The sequence below is a fragment of the Heptranchias perlo genome, chromosome 11 (assembly GCF_035084215.1).
Source record: "Heptranchias perlo isolate sHepPer1 chromosome 11, sHepPer1.hap1, whole genome shotgun sequence".
Taxonomy (NCBI): Eukaryota; Metazoa; Chordata; class Chondrichthyes; order Hexanchiformes; family Hexanchidae; genus Heptranchias; species Heptranchias perlo.
The window spans coordinates 3705252-3719502 of record NC_090335.1 but is presented as its reverse complement, the minus strand read 5'-3'; the positions used below and the strand labels follow the sequence as shown (position 1 = coordinate 3719502).

Here is a 14251-nt window from a genome sequence, read left to right as displayed (position 1 = left end):
TGTTATCCCTAATTAGTACAGCTACTCCACCTCCCCTTCTTCCTTCCCTATCCTTTCTGATTATGTTATAACGCACAATATTTAGCTGCCAGTCCTGTTCATTATGTGTAGCATGTTTCAGTTTTCCCACCATATCTGGTTCCTCGCTACGGATTATTGCCTCCAGTTCCCCCGTTTTATTTCAGACACTGTGTACATTGCTGCACTGGCAGTTTAAATCATCTTCAGTAGTTGTTCCTTTTACTTTATTTTTAACAGTCTTTTTATACTTCTGTTTGATAACTGTATTTGTTTCTTGGTCGTTCATGTTATCTTTATTCCTTACCCTGGTCTGACCTTTACATTCATCTCCTGTTTCTTTTATCTTTAGGCTTTTGTTATTGCTACCAGATTTCTCTCCCCATCTTGCTAGATTAAAGCCTTATCCACCACCCTATTTATCCTTTCTGCTAGGACTCTGGTCCCAGCCCGGTTCAGGTGGAGCCCGTCCCAGGGGTACAGCTCCTTCCTGTCCCAGTACTGGTGCCAGTGTCCATGAAATGGAACCCCTCCTTCCCACACCAGTCTTTCAGCCTCACATTCACCTTCCTGATCTGTTTATCCCTTTGCCAATTAGCATGTGGCTCGGGTACTAATCCTGAGATTACCACCCGTGAGGTCCTGCTTTTAGTTCCTAGCTTCTGATATTCTCTTAGCAGGACCTCCTCCTTGTTCTTCTTTATGTCATTGGTCCTGAGATGGACCACCACAACTGGATCCTCCCCCTGCCTTTCCAAGTTCCTCTCCAGTTGCTTTGAGATGTCCTTTACCCTTGCACCAGGTAGACAACACACCCTCCTGGACTCTCAGTCACGACTGCAGAGGATGCTATCTATCCCCCTAATTATAGAATCCCCTATGACTACAACCTTTCTACTCTGCTCCTCCCTCCCTTGGACTACCTCATGCTCCATGGTGGCATGGTTAGCATTCTGGGCATCCTCTCTGCCATCTTCATCCTTATCCTCACAGGTATTAAGTACCTTGTACCTGTTGGACAGGACCAGTGTCTGCGGGACCTCCTTCTCTACCTCCCCCTCCCTTATGTGTCAGAGGATCTCTAACTCGCACTCCAGCTCAAAGACTCTGAGCCGGAGAGACATTTACTGCAGATGTGGAAATCCGTGACAATCACAAACTCCCACATATTACAGTCCCGACAAACAGCCTGCACTGCCATTCCTAGTTTTTATTTAGAGAGAGTCATAGAGTCATACAGCACGGATAGAGGCCCTTCGGCCCATCGTGTCCGCGCCGGCCATCAGCCCTGTCTACTCTAATCCCATATTCCAGCATTTGGTCCGTAGCCTTGTATGCTATGGCATTTCAAGTGCTCATCCAAATGCTTCTTGAATGTTGTGAGGGTTCCTGCCTCCACAACCCTTTCAGGCAGTGAGTTCCAGACTCCAACCACCCTCTGGGTGAAAAAGTTCTTTCTCAAATCCCCTCTAAACCTCCCGCCTTTTACCTTGAATCTATGTCCCCTTGTTATAGAACCCTCAACGAAGGGAAAAAGCTCCTTAGTATCCATCCTATCTGTGCCCCTCATAATTTTGTACACCTCAATCATGTCCCCCCTCAGCCTCCTCTGCTCCAAGGAAAACAAACCCAATCTTCCCAGTCTCTCTTCATAGCTGAAGCGCTCCAGCCCTGGTAACATCCTGGTGAATCTCCTCTGCACCCTCTCCAAAGCGATCACATCCTTCCTGTAGTGTGGCGACCAGAACTGCACACAGTACTCCAGCTGTGGCCTAACCAGTGTTTTATACAGCTCCATGATAACCTCCTTGCTCTTATATTCTATGCCTCGGCTAATAAAGGCAAGTATCCCATATGCCTTCTTTACCACCTTATCTACCTGTTCCGCCGCCTTCAGGGATCTGTGAACTTGCACACCAAGATCCCTCTGACCCTCTGTCTTGCCTAGGGTCCTCCCATTCATTGTGTATTCCCTTGCCTTGTTAGTCCCTCCAAAGTGCATCACCTCGCACTTTTCCGGGTTAAATTCCATTTGCCACTGTTCCGCCCATCTGACCAACCCATCTATATCGTCCTGCAGACTGAGGCTATCCTCCTCGCTATTTACCACCCTACCAATTTTTGTATCATCAGCGAACTTACTGATCATACCTTTTACATTCATATCCAAGTCATTAATGTAGACCACAAACAGCAAGGGACCCAGCACCGATCCCTGTGGTACCCCACTGGCCACAGGCTTCCAGTCACAAAAACAACCTTCGACCATCACCCTCTGCCTTCTGCCACTAAGCCAGTTTTGTATCCAAAGTGCCAAGGCACCCTGGATTCCATGGGCTCGTACCTTCTTGACCAGTCTCCTGTGGGGGACTTTATCGAAGGCCTTACTGAAATCCATGTATACCACATCCACTGCGTTACCCTCATCCACACGCCTAGTCACCCCCTCAAAAAATTCAATCAAATTAGTCAGACATGATCTTCCCTTGACAAAGCCATGTTGACTATCCCTGATTAATCCTTGCTTCTCCAAGTGGAGACTAATTTTGTCCTTCAGAATTTTTTCCAATAATTTTCCTACCACTGATGTTAGGCTCACTGGCCTGTAGTTCCCCGGTTTTTCCCTACTCCCCTTCTTGAATAATGGTATTACATTAGCGGTTCTCCAGTCCTCTGGCACATCCCCTGTGGCCAGAGAGGTTCTGAATATATGTGTCAGAGCCCCCGCAATCTCCTCCTTTGCCTCACACAGTAGCCTGGGATACATTTCATCCGGGCCTGGGGATTTATCCATTTTTAGGCCTGCTAAAACCGCAAATACCTCCTCCCGCTCGATGTTAATATGTTCGAGTATATCACAGTCCCCCTGCCGTATTTCTATGTCTACATCGTCCTTCTCCATAGTGAAAACAGATGCAAAAAATTCATTTAGAACCCCTCCTACATCTGCCGGCTCCACACACAGATTGCCATTTTTGTCCCTAATGGGCCCTATTTTTTCCCTAGTCATCCTCTTACCCTTAATATACTTATAAAACATCTTAGGATTTTCCTTTATTTTGCTCGCCAGTGTTATTTCATGGCCCCTCCTTGATCTCCTAATTTCTTTTTTAAGTACCCCCCTGCACTTTTTGTACTCCTCTAGGGCTTCCTCCGTCTTTAGCCTTTTGTATCTGCCAAAAGCCCTCCTTTTTTTCCTAATCCATTCTCGTATATCCCCTGACATCCAAGGTTCCCTGGAGTTCTTGGAACCACCCTTGACCTTTACGGGAACATGTTGCCATTGTATGGTCTCAATCTCCCTTCTGAAAGACTCCCATTGCTCCGATGCGGATTTTCCTACAAGCAGCTGATCCCAGTCCATTTTGGCCAGATCCTGCCTTATCCTATTAAAATCGGCCTTCCCCCAATTTAGAACCTTTATTTCCGGCCCCTCCCTGTCCTTTTCCATGACCACCTTAAATCTCACCGAATTATGGTCACTCTCACCAAAGTGCTCACCTACTAGCACTTCTTCCACTTGGCCGGCCACATTCCCTAAAATTAAGTCCAGTACCGCCCCCTCTCTTGTAGGACTTTCTACATGCTGGCTCAAAAAGCTCTCCTGGATGCACGTTAAGAATTTTGTACCCTCTAAGCCTTTTACACTCTGAGTATCCCAGTTAATATTGGGGAAGTTGAAATCCCCCACTATTATTACCCTATTATTTGCACAATTTTCTGAGATTTGCCTACATATCTGTTCCTCTATCTCCCCCTGACTGTTTGGGGGCCTATAGTACACTCCCATCAAAGTGCTTGCCCCCTTTTTGTTTTTAAGCTCCACCCATGTGGCCTCATTAGAGGAACCTGCTAATATATCATCCCTCCTTATGGCAGTAATTGATTCTTTAATTAATATTGTGACCCCCCCTCCTCTTATATCTCCCCCTCTGTCTCGCCTGAAGATTCTGTACCCCGGAATATTGAGCTGCCAGTCTTGCCCCTCCCTCAACCAGGTCTCTGTGACAGCAACAATATCATACTCCCATTTATTTATTTAATCAGCAGTTTATTTCTAGGACTAAGGAATCACTTGAGACCTAGATTATATTTAGTAAATGGATTTAGCTTGATTTCAAAACAATTAGTAATTACTTAAGTCTTTTTTAATTTTATGTATTTTTTATTGAAGATTTGAAAGCTGATAGATTAGTTTATAGTCCCTTGGCTTAAATTGCTTAGCACCTCCTTCCCCCTAATTCCCACACTCGCCAAATTCCCGGTTGAAAGTCTTCACTCTGTTCGCAGTTAGTTCTGCTTTTGCAAAGATCCTTGTACCAAATACCGTTCTGACACACCCTAGTTACAATTGGTTAGTAAACTTCCAGCCGCTGTAATTAACACCGAGTCAGGAACCTACTTGCAGCTGATTGTCTCTTAACTGTTAACTGCCATTGACTCGCAGTTTTTTAAAGTTAGTAAAGTCATCTAAGTTAAATTTCAGTTTGATAAAAATAAAACATACATACTACTTTCCACACTCACCAAATTCCCAGTTTAATGTCCTCACTCTGTTAGCACTTCACTCCGTTAGAAGTTCACTCTCTGTTTTTACCAACCTCTGTGCTCAAGATTAAGATTAGATCACCCCTCAATCATCTAAATTCAAGGCAACACAAACCAACTTTATGCAACTTGTCCTTATAATTTAACCCTTTAAGCCCAGGCATCACTGCAATTCACTGCACCAACCAATCTCCTCGCTGTAATTGTAAACAATTTTACAACACCAAGTTATAGTCCAGCAATTTTATTTTAAATTCACAAGCTTTCGGAGGCTTCCTCCTTCGTCAGGTGAATGATGTGAAAATGAAATCCTCGAGATGAAATCGCATTTATAATTCACAGAACAATGCTTGGTGAGTACAGACAGTTTTTTCAACTGCCCGTTGCCAAGGCAATCAGTGTGCAGACAGACAGGTGTTACCTGCCAGGTCTCAGAATATACAAATCACCAAAAAAAAACAACAAACAAAAAAAAACAGAGATAGAGAGGTAGAAACATAGAAAAGACAGCAACTGACCCGTTATATTAAAAACAGATAACATTTGTTCGCTGGTGGGGTAACGTGTAGTGTGACATGAACCCAAGATCCCGGTTGAGGCCGTCCTCATGGGTGCGGAACTTGGCTATCAATTTCTGCTCGACGATTTTGCGTTGTCGTGTGTCTCGAAGGCCGCCTTGGAGTACGCTTACCCGAAGGTCGGTGGATGAATGTCCATGACTGCTGAAGTGTTCCCCGACTGGGAGGGAACCCTCCTGTTTGGCGATTGTTTCGCGGTGTCCGTTCATCCGTTGTCGCAGCGTCTGCATGGTCTCGCCAATGTACCATGCTCTGGGGCATCCTTTCCTGCAACGTATGAGGTAGACAATGTTGGCCGAGTCACAGGAGTATGAACCATGCACCTGGTGGGTGGTGTCCTCTCGTGTGATGGTGGTATCTGTGTCGATGATCTGGCATGTCTTGCAGAGGTTACCGTGGCAGGGTTGTGTGGTGTCGTGGACGCTGTTCTCTTGAAAGCTAGGTAATTTGCTGCGAACGATGGTCTGTTTGAGGTTGGGTGGCTGTTTAAAGGCGAGTAGTGGAGGTGTGGGGATGGCCATAGCGAGGTGTTTGTCCTCATTGATGACATGTTGAAGGCTGCGGAGAACATGGCGTAGTTTCTCCGCTCCGGGGAAGTACTGGACGACAAAGGGTACTCTGTTGGTTGCGTCCCGTGTTAGTCTCCTGAGGAGGTCTATGCGATTTTTTGCTGTGGCCCGTCGGAACTGTCGATCGATGAGTCGAGCGTCATATCCCGTTCTTACTAGGGCGTCTTTCAGCGTCTGTAGGTGTCCATCGCGTTCCTCCTCGTCTGAGCAGACCCTGTGTATTCGCAGGGCCTGTCCATAGGGGATGGCCTCTTTGACGTGGTTGGGGTGGAAGCTGGAAAAGTGGAGCATCGTGAGGTTGTCCGTGGGCTTGCGGTAGAGTGAGGTGCTGAGGTGCCCGTCTTTGATGGAGATTCGTGTGTCCAAGAAAGAAACTGATTCTGAGGAGTAGTCCATGGTGAGCTTGATGGTGGGATGGAACTTGTTGATGTTATCGTGTAGTCTCTTTAGTGATTCCTTGCCGTGGGAATAATATCTCGCTGTAATAATATCTTTGCAACATAATGACACATTTCAGATCTGGTGAAGCGTACATGTTGGGTATAATCAAATGACATTTTCATTCCATAATGGGATTCTAACCTGGGTCTCCATCAGGCAAATCTAAAGCTTGACTGCTGGATCATATTTTCCAAGTTACAAATGGCATTCAGTACTCGGACAGTGAAATAGCATCCTCCATTGTGTTGAGGGTAATTAGGTTGACATGCAGTCATGATTAGGGTTGGAATACGGTCATTTAAAAAGATGTATATATTCTTTATGAAATTTGTTTTGTTAGATCTTTATTTAGGCCGAGGAAAACTAACTTTAATTCAGGAAGATTTTTTTACAGCTATCTCCTGTATTTATTTTTCTTCAGCGAGAAGAAGCTGAAACCAAGGCTCGTGAGGCAGCTGAACGACAACGGCAAGAACGGGAACAGGCCATTCAGCAGATCGAACAGGAGCGGCTGGAGAGAAAGAAGGTTAGATGGGAGTGTTGTGTAAATGAACGTAATGGAGGCAGGATTTAGTCTGTAAAAGGTTAGGAGGGAGTGTTGTGTAAATGAACGTAATGGAGGCAGGATTTAGTCTGTAGAAGGTTAGGAATCAAGTGTTGGGTAAATGAGCTTATAACGGACAGAAGATTTGGTTCAAAGGAAAATATGAACAATTCTTATTATCTCCGATTTTTTGTAGAGAATAGAAGAGATCATGAAAAGAACCAGACGAGGTGATGCTGGAGAAATCAAGGTACCAATTATCAAAGCAACCTAATATTCATCCTTCTGTTGAAAAACATTTCCCTCCTCACTCGATATTTTGATTTTCTGGGATATGCTTCCATCCAACCCCTCTCCTCCACTGTCCAGCTGGGTGGGACTGTGCTCGCCTGGTTCCATTCCTGTTTATCCAGTCGTAGGTTGAGAATCTCCTACAATGGCTTCTCTTCCCACTCCTGCTCCGTTACCTCTGGAGTCCCCCACGGATCTATCCTTGGACCCCTCCTATTTCTCATCTACATGCTGCTCTTTGGCGACGTCATCCGAAGACATGACATGAGGTTCCACATGTAGGCTGAAAACACCCAGCTCTACCTCACCACCACCTCCCTCGACCCCTCCACTGTCTCTGATTTGTCACACTGCTTGTCCCACATCCAGTATTGGATGAGCAGAAATTTCCTCCAATTAAATATTGGGAAGACCAAAGCCATTGTCCTCTGTCCCCGCCACAAACTCTGTTCCCTAGACACCGACTCCATCCCTCTCCCAGGCCACTGTCTGAGGCTGAACCAGACCGTTTGCAATCTCAGCATCCTATTTGACACTGATATGAGCCTCCATCCCATACCTCTCCACCAAGACCGCCTATTTCCACCTCCTTAACCGCCCGTCTCTGCCCTGCCTCAGCTCATCTGATGCTGAAACCCTCATCCATACCTTTGTTACCTCTAGACTTGACTATTCCAATGCTCTCCTGGCCGGCCTCACGTCTCCCACCCTCCGTAAACTTGAGATCACCCAAAACTCTGCTGCCTGTATCCTAACTCGCACCAAGTCCCGTTCACCCATCACCCCCTGTGTTCGCTGACCTACATTGGCTCCCGGTGGGGGAAGGCCTCGATTTTAAAATTCCTCATCCTTGTTTTCAAATCCCTCCATGGCCTCGCCCCTCCCTATCTCTGTAACCTCCTCCAGCCCAACAACCCTCCGAGATCTCTGCACTCCTCCAATTCTGGCCTCTTGCGCAGCCCCGATTTTAATCACTCCACCAAATGCGGCCATGCCTTCAGCTGCCTAGGCCCTAAGCTCTGAAATTACCTCCCTAAACCTCTCTGCCTCCCTACCCCTCTCTTCTCCTTTAAAGCACTCCTTAAAACTTACCTCATTGACTAATGTCCTAATATCTCCTTATGTGGCTTGGTGTTAAATTTTGTCTGATAATCGCTCCTGTGAAGCGCCTTGGGATGTTTTACTACGTTAAAGGCGCTGTGTAAATACAAGTTGTTGCTGTTGTTTATTACCTCAACCGAGAGACTATTCCCCTCATGTGAGTCCAGGTAAGGAAAGTCAGGAAGCTGTTTGACTGTGGAGGGAATCACAGTCACGTTTGGCGCTGCCTCCATCTAATGTCCACACACATCAGCAGAGGTGACTGGTTAATTCTGTGATTCCAAATAACCCAAGCCAGGAAATTACACTGGGCAATATCATTGTACAAAAAATGAAGTATTCACACAAATTTGGATAATGCCTCCTTTAAAAGAACAGACAAAGGGATTCGATGTGAACCCACAAAGTGTCTGTACGACAATATCACACATCATAATATCTGTTCCCCGGTCTTTTGATTGGTAAAACCAGTGGCCACCTGTATAAACCAAAAAGAAAAGTAGGAAAATGCAGTCCTTTTTTGGTAATGTATTTTCTCTGGGTTTCTCCTTTGTTTGGCTCTCTCGGTGACACATAACCTGGTTCAAAGGTCAAGCAGACAACCTGGTTGCAGGCATTTGTTAATGCCACTCTGAACTCACCATTAGCAGGTATGTAATGGTAATCCAAGGTGATTGTCCGTCAGAATTTCTTCCCCTCGATCCGTATGAGCTCCACTTGTCACCTCTATGATACTGCAGGATGATATTAGAGTTCACCAGGGGGATTAAATTGCTCCAAAGACATTGTGGATTAAATGAAAGCTAATTTTGTTCCTGCACTTTGGCTGCTCAATTGCACAAATCAGAAAAAGAAATGCAAAGGTGGCACTGAATCCTCCATTAACACCCTTACTAGGTACACAAACGTGCTGAGTAAATGGGCAGGAGATTTTAAATTCTCTCGTCTCTGTGCAGAGATCAGTGGGCCAGTCAGTGCTCAACCTCCAGTGCTGGTGTGTGTACAGAAGCACAGTAACAAGCTCTCAATCACTGCCAGTCCCTTGCCAGCATCTGTCTCTGGGCATGTTTTTAAAAAAATCATTCTGGGGATGTGGGCATTGCTGGCAAGGTTGGCATTTATTGCCCATCCCTAGTTGCTCTGATGCAACTGAAAGGCTCGTTAGGCCACTTTAGAGGGCAGTTAAGAGTCAACCATGTTGGTGTGGGTCTGGAGTCACATATAGGCCCAGACCGGGTAAGGACGGCAGGTTTCATTCCCTGAAGAACTAGTTTGGTTTTTACAATAATCTTCATGGTCACTTTTATTGATACCAGCTTTTTATTTCCTCAATTCAAATTATCAAACTGCCCTGGTGGGATTTGATCTCATGGTCTCTAGATTATATTTTTTATAGAGTTGAGTTTACAAAATCTGGAAATAAAAAGCTGGTGTCAGTAAAAGTGACCATGAAACTGTGGGATTGTCGTAAAAACCCAACTTGTTCATTAATGTCCTTCAGGGAAGGAAACCTGCCGTCCTTACCCGGTCTGGGCCTACACGTAACTCCAGTCCCACACCAGTGTGTTTGACTCTTAACTGCCCTCTGAAGTAGCCTAGTAAGCTACTCAGTTGTATCAAACCATGAGTGGTTCAAGAAGGCGGCTCACCACCACCTTCTCACGGCAACTAGGGATGGGCAATAAATGCCGGCCTTGCCAGCGACGCCCACATCCCGAGAATGAATTAAAAACAAAATCTTCCCTTTCTCCCCCCCACCCCACCATCCTCTTTCTGTAGACATGCTCTTTAGTAAGCATGCATGTGATCCTTTCAATAGCAAAGCAGTGCTGCAGGAGACGTACAACAGTGGTGCTGCCAACTCGCTCAGGCTCCTACTGCAAGGCACCAGCGGAGCACCAGTAGAAGAGTTTTAAGAGGCCATGATCCTGCTTTATTACATTTCAGCCTTGTGACTGTGTGCCGTTGTTCTTGAGAATCTGGAAATTTTACATCAGCTTTCTTTGGAGTGAAGAGCCTGCCTCCCAGAAGTCAAATTGTCAGTCTGTCTCCTCATGCAATCCGGGTCCCCTTGGGTCCCTCATGAAATGTGCATTAACTTGCATAATGTTTTGCAACATGCATATGTAGTAGTGCGTATCATCTGAATGTTGAGCCAGCTGTTAACCTTTTCTGTCGATAGCATAGACTGTACAGCTATGGCCGAACAAATGGCAACATGAGTGTAATCAGTGGCGCCTGGTACGCTGGAGCCTTCCCCTCTAGCTGGTACTGCATGCCACTGTTGGACCTGATGTACGCTAACACATGATAGAAGAGGGTGAACTGCATATTGGCTGATCTGTGTCCTGTTGGTGCCTGGTAACACCCAGTGGCATGAATCCTACAATCTTACAGGAGGAGGCCATTCGGCCCATCGCGCCTGTGCCGACTCTTTGAAAGAGCTATCCAATTAGTCCCACTCCCCCGCTCTTTCCCCATAGTCCTGCAATTTTCTCCTTTTTAAGTATTTATCCAATTCCCTTTTGAAAGTTACTATTGAATCTGCTTCCACCGCCCTTTCAGGCAGCGCATTCCAGATCACAACAACTCGCTGCGTTAAAAAAAATTCTGCTGCTCTCCCCTCTGGTTCTTTTGCCAATTAGCTTAAATCTGTGTCCTCTGATTATCGACCCTCCTGCCACTGGAAACTGTTTCTCTGGCTGTTGTGCCGGGTAATGGCCAGTAGCATGAAGTTGAGTTTGGTGGTCACTTCCACTGAGAGTACGGTCCAGATTTTGTTCCGTACCTGCAAGACTCGTTCGAGGAGGCACTGACATCCAGATAGGTGATACATTAGAGGTCCTCGGATAGTAGCAAGTGCTGTAAGCATGCCTTCTCTGCTTGAGCCTCCCAGACCATGGTCTGCTGCTGTTCCTCCAAAATGTCTCGCATTGACAGACTTGATCTGACACCCATGCTGAGAGTTCACCATCCATTGAGCAGTACTGAAGTTAACATCCAGTTCACAGAAGTTAACATCCACTCAATTAATGCCAGATTACTCCTTAATACAAATTAGCACACGTGCTACTTCAACACATCATGTGGAGAATTAAGGCATGAACCCATGCCTCAAAAGGTGAGTTTTGTGCTTAACATAAGTAGTTATGTCAGTCTTGCCTCAGTGGCAGCACTCTGGCCTCTGATTCATAAGGTCATGGGTTCAAGTTCCATTCCAGGGACTTGAGCCCACACTCTATGCCGATACTCACAGAGCAGTACTGGGGCAATGTTGCACTGTCGGAGGTGCCGTCTTACGAATGAGACATTAAGCTAAGGTCCTGTCTGCCCTCTCAGGTGGATGTAAATCCGTGGCACTTTTCTAAGAAGAACAAGGGAGTTCTCCCAGTGTCCTTTTACCCCATTCTTTACCCCTCAACCAACACCTAAAACAGATTATTTGGTCATTATCTCATTGCTGTTTGTGGGATCTTGCTGTGTGCAAATTGGCTGCCACGTTTCCTCCATTACAACAGTTACTGCACTTCATTGGCTGTGAAATGCTTTGGGACATCCTGAGGTGGTGAAAGGTGCCTTATAAATACAAGTCTTCCTTCCTTTCTTTAAAACTACTGATGGTTCCACTTCTCTGACTGTTCCAGAAAGAAGAAACAAAACCAGAAGTTGAGCCCACCGTGAACGGGGAAAAGGAGCTTCAAACCCCAGCCACTGTGGAACAAGGTCAGCCATCTCTACTCCTCTTCATACTGGCACATAATACTATTGTGATGATTCCAATTAAGAGCAGAGTAAAGAGGAGCATACCCCGACAACCCAATTCTTTGGGTAGAAAACAAGAGCCAATTGAATGCATCATCGGCTGCAGTCTGACGTCAGTTTTTTTAAAATGTGTTTGGTAAACACTTTGGGTTTGTAAAGTCGGCGCAGTGCAGTCTGATGTTTGTATACTATGTGGGTGATCAGTGATGCAGGGAAGAGCTTACTCCAAATCAGTCTTATCGTTGCATGAATCTCAGTGAAGAGCATGACTGCACAAATTGGGAACAAGCATGTTGGACATTAGAACCAAAGAAATGCAGGATGATTTTTATTAATTCTCCTTCAAACATCAAAGAACAAATTGGTAGTAGTCAGTGTGTTTGTTTCTCTTCCTCTTAAACAAAAATTGTTAAAAATTGAACTTTTTTTCTAACAATTCAAAGGTTTCAAAGAAGCCTGATTAATAGGAACATAGGAACAGGAGTAGGCCATTCAGCCCCTCGTGCCTGCTCCGCCATTTGATAAGATCATGGCTGATCTGTGATCTAACTCCATATACCTGCCTTTGGCCCATATCCCTTAATACCTTTGGTTGCCAAAAAGCTATCTATCTCAGATTTAAATTTAGCAATTGAGCTAGTATCAATTGCCGTTTGCGGAAGAGAGTTCCAAACTTCCACCACCCTTTGTGTGTAGAAATGTTTTCTAATCTCGCTCCTGAAAGGTCTGGCTCTAATTTTTAGACTGTGCCCCCTACTCCTAGAATCCCCAACCAGCGGAAATAGTTTCTCTCTATCCACCCTATCCGTTCCCCTTAATATCTTATAAACTTCGATCAGATCACCCCTTAACCTTCTAAACTCTAGAGAATACAACCCCAATTTGTGTAATCTCTCCTCGTAACTTAACCCTTGAAGTCCGGGTTTCATTCTAGTAAACCTACGCTGCGCTCCCTCCAAGGCCAATATGTCCTTCCGAAGGTGCGGTGCCCAGAACTGCTCACAGTACTCCAGGTGCGGTCTAACCAGGGTTTTGTATAACTGCAGCATAACTTCTGCCCCCTTGTACTCTAGTCCTCTAGATATAAAGGCCAACATTCCATTAGTTTTTTTCCAGGTCCATTTCTGCTAATTTTTGAATATATTTTTCTTTAAGTAGCGGGACCTCATAACATAGGGTGCAGTTACACTGCACAAAGTGAGTTGGGAGTGATTTAATCTCAAATTAACTGCAGGGATAGAGAGACGATTTATGTTGGCATTCCATTAGCACTCAGTTCACGATTCTGAAGTCAGTTTATGGCTTCACTCATGTTGCTAGGTTCTTGACGATAGCTTGTCCATCTCTCACACAGTGTGCAATCCTGCCACATAAAAGGACATTGCCAGTTTACTGATGAATCTGTATGGGAACATTTTTTTTTCCAAATCACTTGTATTATTGCAGAAGTATTGGACCATTTTTCCTAGAAATCTAACTGTGAGCATGTTGAAATGTAATTTCCCTTGTACAGAAGGCCTAGATTGCAGAAACCAAAGCTTAGAGACCCCAAATGTATACAAACTGTAGGATTGTCATAAGAACCCAACTGGATGACACCTAATGTCCTTCAGGGAATGAAACCTGCCATCCTTATCCAGTCTGGGCCTATATGTGATTCCAGTCCCACACCAACGTGGCTGAGCCTTAACTGCCCTCTGATGTGGCCTAGAAAAAGCACTCAGTTGTATCAAACTGCTATGGACTGTAGCAGGTCAAGAGCTTCTACAAAGAAAAGGAGGAGAGTAGCAAAAGTAAACGTTGGTCCCTTAGAGGCTGCAACAGGAGAAATTTTAATGGGGAATCAGGAAATGGCAGAGACGTTAAACAAATATTTTGTATCTGTCTTCTCAGTAGAAGATACAAAAAGCATACCAGAAATAGTGGGGAACCAAGGGGCTAATGAGAATGAGGAGCTTAAAGTAATTAATAGAATCATAGAATCATAGAAGTTTACAACATGGAAACAGGCCCTTCGGTCCAACATGTCCATGTCGCCCAGTTTATACCACTAAGCTAGTCCCAATTGCCTGCACTTGGCCCATATCCCTCTATACCCATCTTACCCATGTAACTGTCCAAATGCTTTTTAAAAGACAAAATTGTACCCGCCTCTACTACTGCCTCTGGCAGCTCGTTCCAGACACTCACCACCCTTTGAGTGAAAAAATTGCCCCTCTAGACCCTTTTGTATCTCTCCCCTCTCACCTTAAATCTATGCCCCCTCGTTATAGACTCCCCTACCTTTGGGAAAAGATTTTGACGACCTTATCTATGCCCCTCATTATTTTATAGATTTCTATAAGATCACCCCTAAACCTCCTACTCTCCAGGGAAAAAAGTCCCAGTCTATCTAACCT

At 45.2% G+C, this 14251-nt stretch overlaps 1 protein-coding gene across 5 annotated transcripts in view; it reads left to right on the top strand.

Moving 5' to 3' along the window:
• The window catches only part of LOC137327050 (MAP7 domain-containing protein 2-like), a 223939-nt gene that overhangs the window by 186508 nt on the left and 23180 nt on the right, over positions 1-14251 (top strand). For all 5 annotated transcript variants that reach the window (XM_067992442.1, XM_067992441.1, XM_067992440.1 and 2 more), the window contains 3 exons: positions 6576-6680; positions 6895-6948; positions 11735-11813. In XM_067992442.1, the coding sequence (XP_067848543.1) occupies positions 6576-6680; positions 6895-6948; positions 11735-11813 (238 nt within the window). The remainder of the gene's footprint in view (positions 1-6575; positions 6681-6894; positions 6949-11734; positions 11814-14251) is intronic.